Source organism: Podarcis muralis, chromosome 4 (assembly GCF_964188315.1).
Source record: "Podarcis muralis chromosome 4, rPodMur119.hap1.1, whole genome shotgun sequence".
Taxonomy (NCBI): domain Eukaryota; kingdom Metazoa; phylum Chordata; class Lepidosauria; order Squamata; family Lacertidae; genus Podarcis; species Podarcis muralis.
Genome location: NC_135658.1, coordinates 25,041,196 through 25,060,179, shown reverse-complemented (window position 1 = coordinate 25,060,179; position 18,984 = coordinate 25,041,196). Strand labels below are relative to the sequence as shown.

The window sequence follows — 18,984 nt, the reverse complement described above, 5'->3', positions numbered from 1 at the left end:
ACGACCCCGAAGAAGGGTGGGCTTCCCTGGGCTGCGAAGGAGGACTGCAGAGCCGAGGGCGGGAGCGCTTTTTCCGCGGAGCTGCCTCGCCCCCCCCCCCCGTGACCTTGACAAGAAGCGGAGGTCTCGGGAAGCCGAGGCGGCCTTTTTGCGCGAGGGGAGACGGCGGCGGCCGAGGAGGGCAGCCGCTCTGAAGTGCAAGGAAGCCTGTGAGGGAAGCGTGCGGGGGAGGCGTCCTCCGTCCGCCTCAGGAGCCCTGCGTCTCCTTCCCTCGCCTCGCCGCGCCGCCCTCTCCCGCTTCCCTGTCGGGATTTTGTTCCGTGAGGGCAGCGAAGGCGCCTCTTCTTCTTCTTCTTCCCGCCCTCCGGAGTCGCAGCGCAGAGGAGGCCGGCCGGCCCTGCCCCCTTAGCAGGCGGGCGGGCGGGCGGGGGTGGCTGGCTGGCAAGGCGGGCGGGCCGAGGAGGCTTCGCCGCAGCGGAGAGCCGAGAGGCGGTTCCAGGCGGTGGGAGCAGCAGCAGCGGCGGCGCAGATGGCTCCTGCGGGCGGCGGCGGCGGAGGCTCGACGGCGGGGAAGATGGCGCCGTCGCACGTCCTCAAGTGCTGCCAGAAGGTGCTGGCGTGGGTGCCCGTGGTCTTCATCGCCCTGGTCGTGGCCTGGTCCTACTACGCCTACGTGGTGGAGCTGTGCTTGTGTGAGTAGAAGCGGGCTGGGCGGGCTCAGGAAAGGCGCTTCCTGGGATGCCCCTGAAACCGCCGCTGTCATGGGGGTTTGGCGGCGGGGTGAGTTTCGGGTGGAGGCCCTCTTCTTCTCCACCACCACAAAAAATGAACATTAAGTCCATCAAACGTTAATGGTGGCAAGGCAAGTCTTGCGCTTCCTCCTTCCCCAAATCAGCCACCGCCTGCCTCGTTACTTCCTCCCTGCTGAGCAGCAGCCCTGAGGTGCTCAGCCCAGCAGCAGCGGTTATTCGTGGCTAAAGGGTATTGGGGAGACCTGTTGCCTCTTTTTCGCCCTGGTATCTGGCACTGCCATATGCACAGGGTCTGTCCTGGGTGGTCTGCTGCGTTTATGAATCTGGAAAGGGGTAGTAGCAAGCACCACACACTCGCTCTCTCTCTCTGCACTTCGGGTTGTTAAAGTGGCTGGGCGCTGAAGGGAGCCGAAGGAGGAAATCCACCCTTTTGCAGCTCTGATTTGTGAATGCAACAGGGTATTTCTAGGACGGAGCAGTGCTATTCCATGCACGTTTCCTTGAAAGCACCCTTGTGTTCAGATTGTAGCCTAAATAAGCCCCTGTTTGGTGTCAATCATCAGAAGTTGTGCATAGGTTTGAAGCCTGAAGAAGCCCATGTCGAGTGTTAAAATCTTGGACGCTTTAGGTTTTGTGGGACTTGCTCTTTAACTGATGTGTGTTTGTTAGTAGGCAAATGCTGGTGTTACTGAACATTGCGCTATGCTAAAATCCTTGGGTTTTCACTCTTCCCTGTAAGTTTTTGCTTCAGTTTTAATTCATTTGAGGCTGCCATTAACCATGACCCTATGGAGCTTTGGTTGATGCTAAAATGTTCCTGTGAGTCCCTTTCGTTGGACAAAATTTTAGAGGAGAGCTTGCGGGCAGGAGCAGCAGTCCTTTAGCACTCCTGCAGTGCTTCATTGTGCTTCTCTTGTCATTGCTCTTTTGAAAGCATACATTGAACAAGGTTCCTGGTGAGATAGTCTGGGAAGGATCTGATAATTGATCCTTATGGGTGGTAGGGTAGTTTAGCATAAGACACACCACCCCAAAGAGAAATAGAATGATGATTTCAGAGATAAATTTCAATTGTATGGTAAGACATAAGCATGAGTCTAAACCTCTGCTGTTCATGAAATGATTATGGGTGCCTCTTCAAGATCACTTAATACAAGTTGCTCATTTTAACAGCACTTGTCCCCGCAATTAGGCTAATTAAAGGAGATGAAAGGATAGATTTTTGAAAACAGGCTTCATGCATATTTATTTGCTGAATGGCAGATATGCTTTAGTGATTGCAAGTAAGGAGTTGTTAAAGTAAAGGAGCTAAGATGATTTTGAGTGTATTCCCTCCAATGAGCAGATGATTGCTTCCAGCCTTGACCACTCTTTTTCTTCTTCTTCAACTTTTGAGTTACTTCACTAGCCATCCTTAAAGCTCTTTGTACTATAAATAATAATATGTGAATGTTCCGTGTTGAAATACGGGAATATTTACAAAAAACTTATTGTTTGTTTTCCTCTAGATTTAATTTTTTAAAATAAAATATAAAAGGGTTCAATATTCCTGTTTCACAATCTGGAACTTAAAACAAAATAAAAACATAGGGTTCTGCCATCCATGAACAGAAAGGCTCCTTTCATTCACAAAAGGCTTTTTCATCCTTGGAGGAATTCTGCAGATTGAGGGTGGGGGATGCATTCTACCGATTTCCTCCTCTCCCTGCTGCTTCCAGTACAACATCCTGCACTGTTCTGCAGGACCCCTAAGCACTGTAGATTTTCAGTGTGTGCAAGGGAATGGGAGAATTAGCATTGTGTTGATCCACATCTCTAAGCAGAAACTCCACATACATAAGCCTAATGTACAGTGGTACCTCGGGTTAAGAACTTAAGTCGTTCTGAAGATCCGTTCTTAACCTGAAACTGTTCTTAACCTGAGGTACCACTTTAGCTAATGGAGCCTCCCATTGCCACCGCGCCTCCGCCATGCGATTTCTGTTCTCATTCTGAAGCAAAGTTCTTAACCCAAGGTACTATTTCTGGGTTAGCGGAGTCTGTAACCTGAAGCGTATGTAACCTGAAGAGTCTGTAACCCGAGGTACCACTGTATATAGACTCAGTGTGTACAGTTTGTAGCCTGTAAATATAGAGTACAGATCGTATAGAGAGCATTTGTGCATACTAGATGTATGCACTTTGCAGAAGTTATGGCTGGCTGAGGGTGAGGCAAGTTGCATGCATTAAATGTCCCCTATTTGAAACAGGGCTAGTATATATGCTATACTGTATCATAAAGCAAAGATACCACTGATCTGATTATTTTATTGAAACCATTTCTGATGTTGGACTAGGTTACTTTTGTTATGAATTTATTTTCTCGCTTCTTAAACCACATGCTTTCCATAATGCCTGAAACTATGACTTAAACACTTCCTACAAATTAGAATATCAAACCAGGATCTAATCCTATTTGGATAACTTGGCTAGTAAAACATAGTTTGTGCTAAATTATTATATCTGAACTAGGCCATCTTTATCTCACAAAATACATAAATAAATGCCTTTATTTATGCACTAAATACATAAATACAGTATATTGAAACAAAATTGTAAGCTATATGTTCATTCAGTAAAAAAGAGTTAATTATTCTCAGGAGTTATAGCTAGCAGGCATATGGAACCTCAAAAAGTCAGCAACTACCTCATAAAGCAAATGTGTGTAGCTTATGGCACTTATTTTGGTTGATTAATCTTTGACGGCTAAGTCTGTGATCTTCGTCTAGCACCCCAGATTCTTCTTCTTCTTTGGCAATCACCTGTAGCAAAGTAAGATTGTCTTCCATAAACAAGGTTTTAACAATGAATCCGTAAGTGACTGTGGAGGCCAGTTAATAATAATAATAATAATAATAATAATAATAATAATAATAATAATAAATTTTATTTATATCCCGCCCTCCCCAGTCGAAGCTGGGCTCAGGGCGGCTAACAACAATAAAACAGTACAAAAGTACAGCATAAACAACACTCTAAAATCATTCATTATAAAATTAATTAATTCAAGCCACTGGCAACCATTGGGCCAGAGCTCCGCAAAGATTGCCGAAGGAGGGAGTCAGGCTGTGCCCTGGCCAAAGGCCTGGTGGAACAGCTCTGTCTTGCAGGCCCTGCGGAAAGATGTCAAGTCCCGCAGGGCCCTAGTCTCTTGTGACAGAGCGTTCCACCAGATCGGAGCCACAGCCGAAAAAGCCCTGGCTCTAGTTGAGGCCAGCCTAACTTCTCTGTGGCCTGGGACCTTCAAGATGCTTTTATTTGAGGACCGTAAGTTTCTCTGTGGGGCATACCAGGAGAGGCGGTCCCGTAGGTACGAGGGTCCTAGGCCGTATAGGGCTTTAAAGGTTAAAACCAGCACCTTAAACCTGATCCTATACTCCACCGGGAGCCAGTGCAGCTGGTATAGCACCTGGTGAATGTGATGTTGCAGCAAAGACCCCGTAAGGAGTCTTGCTGCAGCATTCTGCACCCGCTGGAGTTTCTGGGTCAGTCTCAAGGGCAGCCCCACGTAGAGCGAGTTACAATAATCCAGTCTGGAGGTGACCGTCGCGTGGATCACAGTGGCTAGGTCAGGGCGAGAGAGGTAAGGAGCCAACTGCTCAGCTTGGCGGAGATGGAAAAATGCCGCCTTTGTTATAGCTGCAATCTGCGCCTCCATGGAAAGGGAGGTGTCAAAGATTACACCCAAACTCTTAACGGACGGTGCTGGCACTAATTGCGCCCCCGCAAGAGATGGGAGTTGCCCCCCCCCCCAATCCCATATCGTCCCGTCCCAGCCACAGGACCTCTGTCTTCGAAGGATTTAGCTTCAACCGGCTCCCACGTAACCATCCAGCCACAGCTTCCAAACATCTGGTCAGTGTGTCTGGGGCCGAGTCAGGATGGCCATCCATCAACAGATAGAGTTGGGTGTCATCAGCATACTGATGGCAACCCAGCCCAAAACTCCGGACAAGCTGGGCGAGGGGGCGCATAAAGATGTTGAAAAGCATCGGGGAGAGTATCGCACCCTGAGGTACTCCACACACCAAGGAGTGGCGCGATTACACTTCCCCCCCAAGCGCCACCCTCTGTCCCTGACCAGAGAGAAACGAGTGCAGCCATTGAAGGACTGTGCACTGGATCCCCACATCGGCAAGGCGGTGGTCCAGAAGTTCGACCATGTCGAAAGCTGCTGACAGATCTAGAAGAATCAGCAGCCCCGACCCGCCTCGATCCAGCTGTCTACGAAGATCATCTGTTAGGGCAACCAGAGCCGTCTCGGTCCCATGACCAGTGCGGAAGCCGGACTGGAATGGATCCAGAGCCGATGTATCATCCAGAAACCCACCAAGCTGTTCAGCAACCGCTCTCTCAATCACCTTACCCAGGAACGGAAGATTCGAAACCGGGCGGTAATTGGATAGATCTAAAGGATCTAATGATGTTTTCTTTAAGAGCGGGCGCACCACTGCCTCCTTCAGTTCCCCTGGGAATGTCGCCGTGCCAAGGGACAAATTGATGATATCCCCCAGGAGGGCCCGCACCTCGTTTGGACACGCTCTAATCAGCCAAGACGGGCACGGGTCAAGAGGACAGGTGGTGGGCTTTCCAGCTTGGAGGTGTCTGTCCACATCAGCTGGGGATATCCGGTCGAAGTGGTCCAATACTGGACCCGAGGACAGTCGAGGGGCCTCCAGTTCCTTTATTGTATCCAAATTGGCAGGGGGGTCATGGCGGAGCAACAAGACCTTCTCCGCAAAAAAGCTCGCAAATGCCTCACAGCTGTGTGTCAAATTGTTATTTAAATTTGGCTGTCCCTCAAGGGACGTTAAAGACCTGACTATACTAAATAATTGCACCGGGCGAGAGCTAGCAGATGCAATGGAGGCCGAGAAGTAAGACTTCTTAGCAGCCTTCACCGCCATCTCGTAGGTTTTCATAAAAGCCCTATAAGATGTTCTTGAGGCTCTGTCACGGGCACCCCGCCATACTTGCTCTAGCCGTCTGAGGTCCCGCTTCATTTTCCGGAGCTCCTCCGTAAACCAGGGAGCCTGGTTTTTGCGGGGTCGCAGAGGGCGCTTAGGTGCGATCTCATCGATGGCTGCCAGGAGCTGGATATTCCAGCCCTCAACAAGCTCAGTCAATGAGTCGCCAGGGGGAGCAAGGTCCCGCAAGGCTTGGCGGAATCTATCAGGGTCCATCAGCCTCTGCGGGCGAGCCCAAATCGGCTCGCCACCTAAGCAGGGTGGGGGTGGAAAGTCAATCCTGGCTTTCAGAGCATAGTGATCAGACCATGGCACCTTCATCGAAGGAGACATGATCACATCTATACCTACGCCAAAGATCAAATCCAGCGTGTGGCCTGCTTGATGTGTGGGGCCCGAAACAAACTGGGAGAACCCTAGTGTCGCCATGGAAGACACCAGGTCCAGAGCCTGTGAGGAGGGAGTGGCATCAGCATGGATGTTGAAGTCCCCCAATACCAATAGGTTAGGGAACTCCAAGGCCCAGCCAGCCACCGCCTCCAATAGGCCTGACAGGGTGGCTGCTGGTGTGCTAGGTGGCCGGTACACCAGCCAGACAGCCAAGCTCTCCTTGGAGCTCCACACTAGGCCAACACATTCAATGCCGGGGATTGATGGTGATGGTAGAGCCCTGAAAGGACAATCTTCCCGGATTAATAATGCCACCCCTCCCCCCCGGCCCACAGTCCGTGACTGGTGGAGGACGGAGAAACCCGGGGGCGCCATCTCTCATAAGGTAACTGTTGCCCCTTCACGCACCCAGGTCTCCGTCACACAAGCCAGGTCGACCCCCTGCGAGATAAAGAGCAGTTCTTTTGAGGCTTCAGGCCCCGCCCTGGGCCAGGTGGTAAGTGGCAGGAAGGAGCAGGGCCCTCAGGCACTCACACAGGGGAGAAATCCTGGGCAGCAGAGCAGTCCTTTTGAGGCTTCAGGCCCCGCCCCGGGCCAGGTGGTAAGTGGCAGGAAGGAGCAGGGCCCTCAGGCACTCACACAGGGGAGTTCTGGATCCACATGTCCCTCCACAGTGGGGACATTGGTTTCTGGGTGGGAGTTGATCACGGTGTGGATTTGCCAAGCGTGCCTTCCTCTTAGCATGTTTCTCCCTTGCGTCCTGAGTTCGAGTGTCTTCAAAGCCCATGACACCTTTGGTAAAGGCTGTTCTCCAACTGGAGCGCTCGCAGGCCAGTGTTTCCCAGTTGTCAGTGTTTATACTACATTTTTTTAGATCTGCCTTGAGACAGTCTTTAAACCTCTTTTGTTGACCACCAGCATTACACTTTTCAATTTTTAAATTCAGAATAGAATGGTTGCTTTGGATTAAGATAGGGAGGATAAAGGAGAGGTAAAATGTTTAGTTTTGGATAATTTCCATTACAAATTGCAAATGCTTGGTATAGACAGGCATCATCATCATAACTTATTTATATGCTGACCATCTGACTGGGCTCCCCAGCCACTCTGGGTGGCTTCCAACAACAATAACTATGAATGATACAGTCAGCTCGCAATGTACGTGGGAATTACATTCTGGGGATCATCCTTAAAGCCAAAAGCGCATATAGTCAAAACACAGACGGTTCAGTGGTGGATGAGATTGCCAAAATATTTTCCCGCGGATGCCCAACCCTTTATTATTATTTGCCAGCAATTTATTTCAAGAATAAATTGTCAATGTGAAAATATCTTCACCAGGTTAGCTTGCATCAAGCAGATTAAAATTCTGAAAGCAGTAGAGGGCAACCTGCCACATCCACAAACCTGTGGATAGAATCACAGTTGGTGGAATTGAAAGATTCTTACTTGACATTTCTGCCAATTGTGTGGGCCAGTCACTTAGCCTAACCAACACCACAGGGTTGTTGGGAGGATGAAATGGGGGGCGGGAACCATCTTGAGATCTTTGGAAGATAAAGGTGGTATTTAAATATAAATATAAATATGTATAAATAAATACATAAAAAGTAACTGGTGTACTCTTGATTTTCTAATATAACACACAGTAGTGATACCTGTAGTTGCAAGTGTGCTGAACCACACGGACAAAAAGCTCAGCAACTTTGATCGGCCCCAGGCACTGGTGGTCCTCCCAATGCCACTTGCTTGTCACTCCCACTGTCCCTCACCATTGGCCATGCTGATGGAAAATGGAGACCAACTACATTCCGACACTCTTAGCTAGATCAATCTCCTAACTTAGCATTAGGGATACAGAGTTCGCTACCCATGCAGATTTATCTTTCCCATTACCAGGTGGGAACTTTGTACTATACTCTGGCAACTCTTTTTCTGCCCATAACTTGCTGATTGGGATATTTAGCCCAATGAAAGTGCCCCCTTGTTTTAATACACACTGTGTGATAATATACGCATGAGATTATAGATGAAGTTATTGAAAAGGAAAATCTGACCTTCAAGAGCAGGAAAAAACCTTTTTGCTTTTCTTCCTGGCAGCCTTCTGTTTTCCTACCAGTCAAAAATCATTGCATGTGACATGCACTATGATGAGGTTTTTTTTACTCTTTATAATAAAGCACTTGACATTTAGATTTTATTGTGATGTGTAAAAGTCCCAGGCAGAAGCTGATTAATGTGGGCACTTTGCAGTAGGGGACAAAAAGAAGGTTGGAGACAGTTTACTCTGAAATTTGTAATGACTCGGAATGTTAAATGCTATATTCTTTCCTTTGCCTGTCAGGAGAATTACTAAAGTAAAAATATGTGCTTCTTTTTGTGGCTTGTATTTTCCTTTTTATTGGTAGCTTGTACATTGTGTAATGCTACAATAGTTCGCACACAGTTCTTTCATATGCTGTTAGTTAAATGAAATGGACAGTAATGACCATAAGCCTAATCAAATTTTCTTAGAGGTAACTGAGGCTCTAATTCTGTACATGCTTCACTTTGACTTACTTCTGAGTAAACATATGAGATCAGGCTCTTTGAATTCATTGAGACACTGCCAGAGAAGACTACTTAGGATCTCAGTGTAGCACCCTAATTCTTCTTACTGGACTACCACATTTGTGTTTGGGTGCGAATGTCTCAGCGCACTACTACAGAACACAGTGATAATCGTCAAGGCTGGCAAGTGAGCAAGACAGTTCCTGATGATGATGGACAGAGACATGGTCAAAGCAGCATGTGAAGGCAAAAAACCAAAGTCAGTGGCCGAGGGAAGGTGCACTGGTGGGCACCTCACTGAGTACACAGGGAGCTGGGTTAATCTTTGTTAAGAAGGCAAGTTGCTTAGCAAAAGAGCAGCAGGAGAAAGTACTAGAGGTTTATAGCTCCTGGTGAAGTATCATTGGCTCACATGGTCACCTGATGCAATGCAGAATCAGCAGCGCTTTGCCTGGGTGTGGCAGACAGCAGGCGTAATATGTCTGGTGTTCTTCCTTCCAGACAGCTGTCCTGACAATGGTCAAGGGTACAGTTTACATGCCATTTCATTTCTGGAAAGCTGCCTTTACTGGTGCAGAGAGTACTGTGCTTGAGTTGGGTTGCCAGTGTTCTCAGGTTTATAATGGTGTTCCAGCTGTGCTGCAGGAAAAAAACACTGGTACAAAGATTGAACGTTGTTCTTTTTGCATGCATTATTTGTGTATGAAATGCGGAGGATGGGAGGAATTTGACATAGCGCTATGGCGATAATTCTGACTGCTCAAGCATTTCAACTTGCCAGACAGAACGATCTCACCTCTCTTTCCCCACGCACTCTTTCTGGAGTTTCCCCCCTGACCTCCCACAAGTGCAGGAGGGTGGGGGCAACCCCACTGCTACTGGAAGTCATTGTGCTGGCTTCCATTCATTGTCAATCCAGCCCAGCCTCTAAAGGAAGAAAGCTGTTGAAGGGAGGTGGGAGATACTTGAAAAGCAGAGGCTGGTCGGTCGAGCAGTTTGAGTTTGAGGAGGTGTGTTATTGGCAGTACAGTTTCTAGCAGAATAGGAAACATCTGGGTTTACGTTAGACAGGATACTAAGTGTGGTATCTCCTTTGTGTCTGATTCATTTCCTATACTCTAGACTGGTATTTTCCTGCTCTGTCTTCATTATTAAGCAGCATTTAATAAGTTTTTTTATATCCCAGTAGCCTTCAAAACAACTCTGAGGAACTTAAGTAGACCATGTATGGAAATTGGGGAAGTTGTTTTGAAATTGAGAACTTGTTTCTACCACTATTACTACTAATCTTATTATTTATGTCCTCCCATCTGACTGGGTTGCCCCAGCCACACTGGGCAGCTTCCAACAAAATATTTAAACACAAAGAACCTCAAACATTAAAACCTCCCTGTACAGGGCTGCCTTCAGATGTCTTCTAAAAGTCAGATAGATGTTTGTTCAAGAAGCACAATACTTTTGCAATACAAATAGCATGTGGACTACAAAATGACTCAAAGTTGTATGATCCATCTTGTCTCAAGTCAATAAGTTGGTTTGTAAACCAGCTGAAGTTGGCAGTGTGGTGGTCAGATCATTACACAAACAAGCTGCATTTGAGTATGAAATTTTAAGGGGAAATAAAAGTGGAATAGGTCCCTAGTATGTTTGCATACTGGGCAGGGAACAAAAACATTTCAGTACATAATAAAAGAGTGTGATTTAACTTGATATTGCTGAAGGGAAGACATTTAAAATGGTCACTTCTAGATAATTTGGAATGCTCTTAGTTCATTCCTAGAAATAAGCAGCCAGCCAATCTCTTGAATTCCCAAAATAAACCTTTAAGCCTGTCAGAAATTATTCAGTATCAAATATTTGTGTGTGGAGTCCAGATGATTCAGGGTGGGTAAAAAGATGCCAAGACTTTCAGAACAGTGCCATTGGCCTGAATTCAGGTTCAGTTGGAACAGATCAAAAGATGTAGGGCATAATCCACTGGAAAACATATCCTGCACAAAATACAAATCCCACTAAAATTTATTGGGAGCACAAATTTGGGAGTCAGTATCCAAATGTAATAGCCTAAGTCTAGGGAGAGAATGCTTGACCAGTTCCTTGTAAACAGACATTCTCCATGCATACAACTTCTGAATAGATTAAAAACTCACAAAAATGCAGTGTGCGCGCGTATGTTTGTGTATGAGAGATATTGTTGGCAAGAACAATGCACACAGTCTTTGTGAAGGGTAGGCTTGTATTCCTTATGGTAGCACTTCGCCAGTTTTGTGCCTCAGACATTGTAGGTTGTACAGGGTGTAATCACTTCTGTTGGAAGTGGCATTAGTTTTCGGAACAGCTCTTGCAGTTCATAGCAAAGGTGCATGGTTGTTTGTTTGTTTGTTTTCTCTATAAAAATTCCTACCTATATTTGAATATGACTTGTAATTTGTAGATCTTTTTGATGATGGTTAAAGAATTGCTGCAAGTGTTTTAGGGTACATTATTAATAATCAGCTTATTGTACCTGTTGGCATATTTCTACGTGAGGAATTTATACCTTGCAATATCTTAATGACCTTATGGTTATTTACTATTATTCATTACATTTATATAGGTGCTTATCAGTAGCCCCTGACTTACAACAACACAGTATTTCAAAAAACAATTTAATAGCTTAAACCAGTGTTTACCAAACTTGGGTCTCCAGCTGTTTTTGGACAGAAACTCCCATCATCCCTAGCTAGCAGGACCAGTGGGAAACACTGGTTTAAATCAACAATAAAATACAGCAAAAAAGTCCTTGCCACAGGCAGCTTAAACCAGTTTACAGCCCAGATTTAAAACATGAATAAAAAGCTCTTTACGTCATGCCAGAAAGATTGCATAGGAGGCATCAGTCTAGCCTTTCTGGATATTCTGTACCAAAAAGCAACTCTGTGTAGCCGCTTGCCTTGATGAAGCACCTGGAACAAGGGATGAAGAGGATCCTAAGGTTCTGGTAGACTGTTTCTTCAAAATCCACTTCTGTGTAACTTGCAGATCCTAGTTCATGTCCCACCTTTTGGAGCAATGCAAAATAAATTTGCTCCATCATTCTGACATACTGGTACGTACAAAGTAACATACAAGATAACTAATAACCCTAGTTTAGTTATTTATTTTATCCCATGATCAGATAAAATTGTTCTTTGTATATTTTGGAAGTTCAATGTTATTGTCTCGCTTTTATACATTTTCACCCACTCCCTTTGTTTATTTATAAACATGGTGTTTGAATGTGCCTTTTATCTAATCCAACTTGTTCTCACTCATTCTTATTGAGAACCTTTTGATCAAAATTTAGGACCCTTTATTCTACAGCTAACATGATTTGAAACATGGTTTGATCTTTTTATACAGAAGGAGAAACTCTTCTATTACAGACACCCTAGTTTAGTGGTGATAGTTTTTTTATTTTGAGAAGAAACCCACCCACCCCTCAAATGATTTAGCTAATGTGTAATTCTGTTGCCTCTTTCCTTTCCCTCCACAATGTAAAGCATGAATTACTCCCAATTATCAGCAGACCAATTTAGTGCATTCAAAATAAATTGTCCAGCAGCACCTTAGAGACCAGCTAAGTTTGTTGGTATCTGAAGAAGTATCTAAAGAAGTGTGCATGCACACGAAAGCTTATATCAAGAACAAACTTGGTCTCTAAGGTGCTACTGGACAATTTTTTAATATATTTTGACTGCGTCAGACCAACACGACTACCTACCTGAATTTAGAGCATTCAGTTTGTTGATGATGATAGGATGTTGTGCTTGGTAAATACAGGGTGAGTCCTTTAAAAGAGGCCCCGTGGATACAGAGTACACATGTTCCACGGGGCCTCTTTTAAAAGACACACCCTGTATAAGATTACATTTTACAGGAGCAAATTTTTGGCTATTCAGTGGTTTTGAATTAGGCTGTGTTGAAGCCATAGAAGTATATTCACTAGAAATGTTTGTACGCATTTACTCTGCATTTATATGTAAGCATTGTCCACCCAATTACCTGTTCATTGTTCCTTGCTGCTCTCAAAACCAATGCTGATAGGTGATGCTAGTCTGTGGGGCTATGCTTAACAAATTGGTGATTAGGCTTCTTTTGTAAGTAAAGGCTTACTTGCAGGACAAGCATAGGTACCTTACAGTGATAGAATGTAGATACCAATTAGGTACAGTATTTGAGTTTAATAAAGTGTACTAAATTGATTCCCGAGTGCTGCCAGTGGTCACTATTCCATATGAGATTAAATTTATTTTTAGTATGTTGAATCTGCTACTGGATGTATGTAATCCTGCTAGGCTAAATAAAAATAGACCAAGACCATGCCAGCAATAGTAACTGAAGTCCATTTTAAAACTGCATTGTTGGCTTTATTTTGGTTAATGAACCTCTACCTGGTAACCTGTGCTACAATCAGGGCTGGCGAAAGGACCTGAATCTGGGCTTAATTGCATAGCCAAGAAAGGGAAAGGGTTGTGGTGCAGGCACAAGGCTAATTCATATCTCAGCATATTACTGCCAGATACAATCATCTGAACTGGACCATGGAGTATGAAAGAAAGGGCAATTGCCCAAGAGCACAGTACATGTGTGACTCACCTGGTTTTGACAGGTTTAGCCCTCTGTCAACTGAAGCTTTTGGCTCCGTTACTGACACACTGACACTCTTTCAGTGGTCGTCTGCATTACTTGAGCTTCATTTTCTTGAAGGAATAGTGAAATGAATAAAATTGAAGAATTTGTGTATTTTGCATTCATTTGTCACAGCTACTGCTTTCCCCCACAAGAACTGAAATGAGCATAGCTTTTGTGATCAAACCATTTCCTAACTAAATAGATACAACAATTTATGTGAAAGGAATTGTGCTCATTTGCTGAACACACACACTGATTTCCCCCCTCTTAAGTTCTTGTACGTGCTTTGGAAAATGGCAAAATGAATTTTCTCCAGGATTACATTAAAATTAGATGATCTTTGCTCAGGTTTTATTAATATTGGTTTCTAAAAGACTACAGGTAGACTCACTCTAGTTTTTTCTGTTTTCCCCCCTAGTTACAATAACCTCAACTGGCGAAAAAGGTAAGAATGTTTCTTCACATATATTTCTTTGCATAGAGTGCATATATTCATTAGCCTTGGTAAAAAGATGACCTTTTGTTTGAGTTTTAGAATTCCATTTATGTATTTTTATTAAGAATGACACAAATCTGCCCTACTCTTGTGTTCCTGCATGCCACTGGTTATGCATGTATGTGCTTCCTTGCTTATCTCTTCTTTTAGTTTCCCTCTTATAGTTGCTGCCTATAATTATAATCCTTCTCCCTTGTGGTTGCTGCCTATAATTATAATCCTATCATCCTTGGAATTAGCACAGAGAGAAAATAAAGTGATGTAGCTAGGACACATTTAAAAAATGGGTGGTATCGGTAATGGATTTTCCATAGAGAAAAATTGCCAGGTCTGCATCGGTTTAGCATGCTAGACATGCATTTGGAAAGTTGTGAGAAGTTGATCACCAAAAAAGTTCCCAGGGAGAGTTTACCTGGCAGTTTAGGAGCCTCACATTGGGCTATTCATAAGCTGAAGTACTGCATCCTGAGAACTGCTGTTGCTGCCACCTGTCAGGGTTAGGATTCATTCCTTTTCCCAAGGAGTGTGTTGGAAGCTGCTGGGAATTGCTCTCACATTATTTCTGCATGAGAAATTTGGGCTGGAGTGTGGGGAGAGAATGCTTGTAGAGTACAGTGGTACCATGGTTCTCAAACTGAATCTGTTCCGGAAGTCAGTTCCAAAAGCAAAGCATTCCAAAACCAAGGCATGCTTTCCCATAAAAAGTGCCAAACTTAATCCATTCTGGAAGTCTGTTTGACTTTCGAAATGTTTGAAAACCAAGGCGCAGCTTCTGATTGGTGCAGGCGCCCCAGAAACAATAGCCGACAACCATATCGGACGTTCCACTTCCGAAAAACGTTTGAAAACCGGAAGACTTACTTCTGGTTTTTCGGCGTTTTGAGAACCAAGGCGTTTAAATACCAAGACGTTTGAGAACCAAGGTACCACTGTATAGAATTTAGGAAAGGTTGCCAGTCTCCAGAAAGCTTTTCTTTACTGAAAAGACTATTTGCCTTGATGTTTGAACAGTGGTATGAAGCAACTGTCATTCTCTTTATTTTACTTTCTAGTATGTTAATCTTTCTGCTGTTACTGCGGTTGGAAGAATTCCATTTGACTTCAAACACATTTCTCGAGATTGTGTAGCTACCATAGACATAACACATTCTCTACCAGTTTAAATGTGGCTTCATGCAAAGAGAAGGATTCATGTTATTATGTAGCTGCTTAGTTTTTTGTGTTCTATATTATAACTCAAGCACTGCTAGGAAGATTCCTCCCCCCCCCCCCCCGATGTATTTCTTGTCAATAAGAAATTCAGTTTGGCGCAAATAAATTTTTACTCTGAAAGTGTGGCCCAGAGAAAGAAAAACATTTGAGAACCACTGTAGTATTGCAGTTCCATAGGGAGGGAATAGCTGCTTAATCGATTTAAACCTGTGGGATGCGTATTTCCTGATTTTGCATTTCAGATTTTATCTTGAGATGCTTGTTTGAAGGATTGCCAAAGTGAGTGTCTGTCTGTGGGAAACCTAATTCATGTATATTCTGATCTATATTGCTAGGTTAGCTTTCTTATTACCCAGTCAGCTGAATTTTTCCATTTGGCATTTGTTTTCCTCCTCCTTGTGAAGCCTGTCCTTGGTCTCACTGTTTAGTGTTCTTTTGTTGGTAACCACACTAGTTTGATTATTTAGTTTCTTCCACTTTCTGGATACTGTATCTGAATCTGTAGGAAAACACTTGTGGTAGAACTTTCTCTTATTCTGCGCTACACCTATAAAGTAGGATGCTTAATTTAGAAGAAGAAGCGGGGGAAAGCAACAGAATTATGGTTCTGCTTGTGCTAAGCCACAAGAGCCACAACGAAAAGGTCCCAGTAATAGTCTCACAGTTCCTTTCTGAGGAAAATAAAATCACTAAAGCAAGATGCTGTATAGAAACTGCTAGTAAATCAAGATTAGTATTGAATGCATGCAGTTCCTCAGTTAAATTAATGCATTATGATTGCAATCAAACAAGAATTGCCTGACATTATTTGGATTTTTGTGAATTATTTGGATATAGACCCTTCAATAATAAAGTCCTACTTATAATTCCTGGAATTAAGAACTATTCAAACTCCAAACTTAGAAAACCTCAAGCTTGATTACTTTTCTACTTAAAATAATAATAATTTTAAACATTCATATTTCCCCTCTGGATAATATCTGCAAGGATATATTCCAGAAAGACTACATATAAATATTTTAAACACTTAAGAATTAAATTAAATAATATTCTTGGCAGAGTTTTAAGGTTTCATATAACTTTCTATAAGAAAGACTGCCGCAGGAAAATCTAGCATGTGCACGATGTCTTTGGAGCAGATGGAATCCCCTAATGTTTCTGGGATTGGACTGAAGCTTAATTGTATATCTTCTTAAACTTCTATCCTTTATCAGACTGCGAAAGTAGGTCAATAATTTCTCCTTTGGTGTGAGAATATGACAGAAGTAACATTAAATATTCAACACCATGCAGCAGTTTTCCCCACCCCATCAGTTAGTTATACAAAGTGCTTTCTTTCGCCATTCTTAAGATTCTTCTGTAGATGCTTGGTAGAATTGGTAGTATAGCAGCAACTGGATTTAAGATGCAATAGCAGGCCTGCTAATTAGTATTTTGTTATCTTCTTAATGTAGCTTAAATATACCTATTTAGAAAATCAGGTTGGATTAGGCCACTGGAGGAACATATGGGCCAAAAAGCGACTGCACTTGGCAGTCTTGTAAATTAGTTGGGAACAGCTACCAATTGCTTCTTAATCCATAGTGTGTTAGCCTGGTAGCACTAGCTAAGGAGGAATTGCTTCTGGGTGAATGAGAAGGCTGCTGCAGGAGAGATGGAGCTCCCCAGTCGTTTTCGTAGGCTAGTAGCTTTGAAGACTTATTTACAAGACTGTTAGAAATGTGAGCCACCAATTTACTACATTGACGTGAACCTCTGGTGTGACAGCCCTTTAGACAGCCATCTTCAAATATCTCAAGGGCTTTCACATGGATAATGGAGCAACCTTGTTTTCTCCTGATCCAGAGGCTAGGGCCTGAACCAGTGGCTTCACGTTACAAGAAAGGGGATTCTGACTACACATCAGAAATAACTTTCTGACAGTAAGAGTTGTTCGACAGTGGAGCAGGCTCCCGCAAGAGGGGATGGACTCTTCTTCCTCGGAGATTCCTAAGCAGAGGTTGGATGGCCATCTGTCAAGTATGATCTAGTTGAGATTCCTGCATTGCTGGGGATTGGACTAGATGACCCTTGGGATCTCTTCCCACTCTACAGTTCTAGGATTCTATGATCTGCCTGTTCTGGTGCACAAGTGTGTTTGTGTGTGTGCTACGTCCGTACAATGTAATAGGTTTCATGTCACTGTAATCCCACTTTGAATTGAGATTAGGTGAGGAATACATGTTAGGAAGAGTAATTGATCCTTAAGGCACTAAACAACTCTTTCCCAGATAATGACTTGATAGCACCAATTTTCACAGCATTTTTAGAAGAAAATATTTGTTCTTAAAAAAGTGTATAATAATAGCAGTATCAAAATGTTGGTTTGCAATTATATAGTGCTCTAGTGCTACCTAGAAGGGTCTTTTAAAACTGATATACCATTTCTTAAATATGACATTTTTAATGTTTTAGAAAACAGCACACAATTTAGCAGATATCTTCTTTGTTGTGTCTTATGCCAAGCTGCATTGATATACAAAATAACTATGCACTCAAAATAAAGATTTCTATTTGCCTCTCTTTCTTTTGCCCTTTATACACGTATGAGAACTCTGGAAGAGACTATATATAACTGTTTTACTATGCTATATTTATAATGCTTAACCTCAGTGACAGATATTACCTGTTTTCATTATTTGAATTTGAAGCAGTCCTTAACTCAGAGGCTCAATTTAGACACCAAGCCAAACTAGTTGGCACTTAATACCAGTAGTACAACCTGTCCCAAGGTTTCAGCTTCCAAACAGTCAGGCAAACCATGGTTTAGAGCTGCTTTTCTGTTTTTGTTTTTGTTTTGTTCTGTGTCTGCTCAGCAGGTGCATATTTAGGTGCGGTAGCCTCTGAATACCTACATCAAACAGTGACTTCTGATTCTGGTTTGTTAGCCACTTGCAAACCATGACTTATCAGTGGGGACATCATGCCAAACCATAGTTTAGCTTCAGTAAACCATCATTTGGTTTGATGTCTGAATTGAGTTGTATGTTAGATTTGGCTTTGCTTTAGCATGCTTACACTGAATTCTTACAGCATCCTAAAGCAGGTGATTAAAAAAGAAATAGAATCATATTATGATTGAAATTTAAAATGTGTTTAAAATCTGGGTTAAGTTATAGTTTCTATAGGTTTTTTTCTCTTCAGAGCTGGCCAGGATAGCACACCATTTGTTCTGCGACCATCTCTTCAAAGTTATTTTGCTGATACAATGAAGAAAAACCATTGCATTTTTGTTTTGTTACTTCAGCTGTATTCACTAAAACCTTATTTGTATTTTTTTATTGCAGTTGTCTACCTTGTGGTTTTCCATCTGTCGTTTGTCATGTTTGTGTGGTCCTATTGGAAGACTATTTTTACATCTCCTGCCTCTCCTTCTAATGAGGTAAAGGTTAACTTTGGCAAAATGTTGCCTTTCTTACAACAGAATTGTTTTTGCTACTAATGTATAATGTGGCTTGCTTTTTCATTTCCATTCAGTAAGTAACCCTCTTCTGTTGTGAATGAAATTCTTAAGAATATTTTCTATGATTAACACATCATTGATGCCAACTTTGCATTTCATTAATTTGGACATTAATTGTTCACGTTTCCATATGCTGTAATCCAATAATGTGGCATTCAAGTAGGAGATGTTGTTAATCAGTTTCTTAAGCTAATATTTTGAAATGGATATGAATTAGTTCACTGTATGTGTATCTCTGTAAGCATCCTTATTTTAACAATATCCCATTGTGCTCAGTGACAAGTCTCATACTTGTTTAGGAATTCTTTTAATTGTGAGTAGACTCCAAGCAATACGCAAGCACAATATGGAAGAGCACTAAGTCAGCAGGGAGCCACCATATGGGGTTGTGGCGCTCATCTCACTTTATTGGCTGAGGGAGCT

At 43.1% G+C, this 18,984-nt stretch overlaps 1 protein-coding gene across 2 annotated transcripts in view; it reads left to right on the top strand.

Moving 5' to 3' along the window:
• ZDHHC20 (zDHHC palmitoyltransferase 20) overlaps window positions 1–18,984 on the top strand; it is a 40,647-nt gene continuing 21,663 nt past the window's right edge. The window contains exons 1-3 of one of the 2 annotated variants that reach the window (XM_028726316.2): window positions 1–692; window positions 13,770–13,796; window positions 18,386–18,480. In XM_028726316.2, the coding sequence (XP_028582149.2) occupies window positions 530–692; window positions 13,770–13,796; window positions 18,386–18,480 (285 nt within the window). In that variant the 5' untranslated portion in view covers window positions 1–529. The remainder of the gene's footprint in view (window positions 693–13,769; window positions 13,797–18,385; window positions 18,481–18,984) is intronic. The other variant, XM_028726317.2, reaches the window with a different exon arrangement.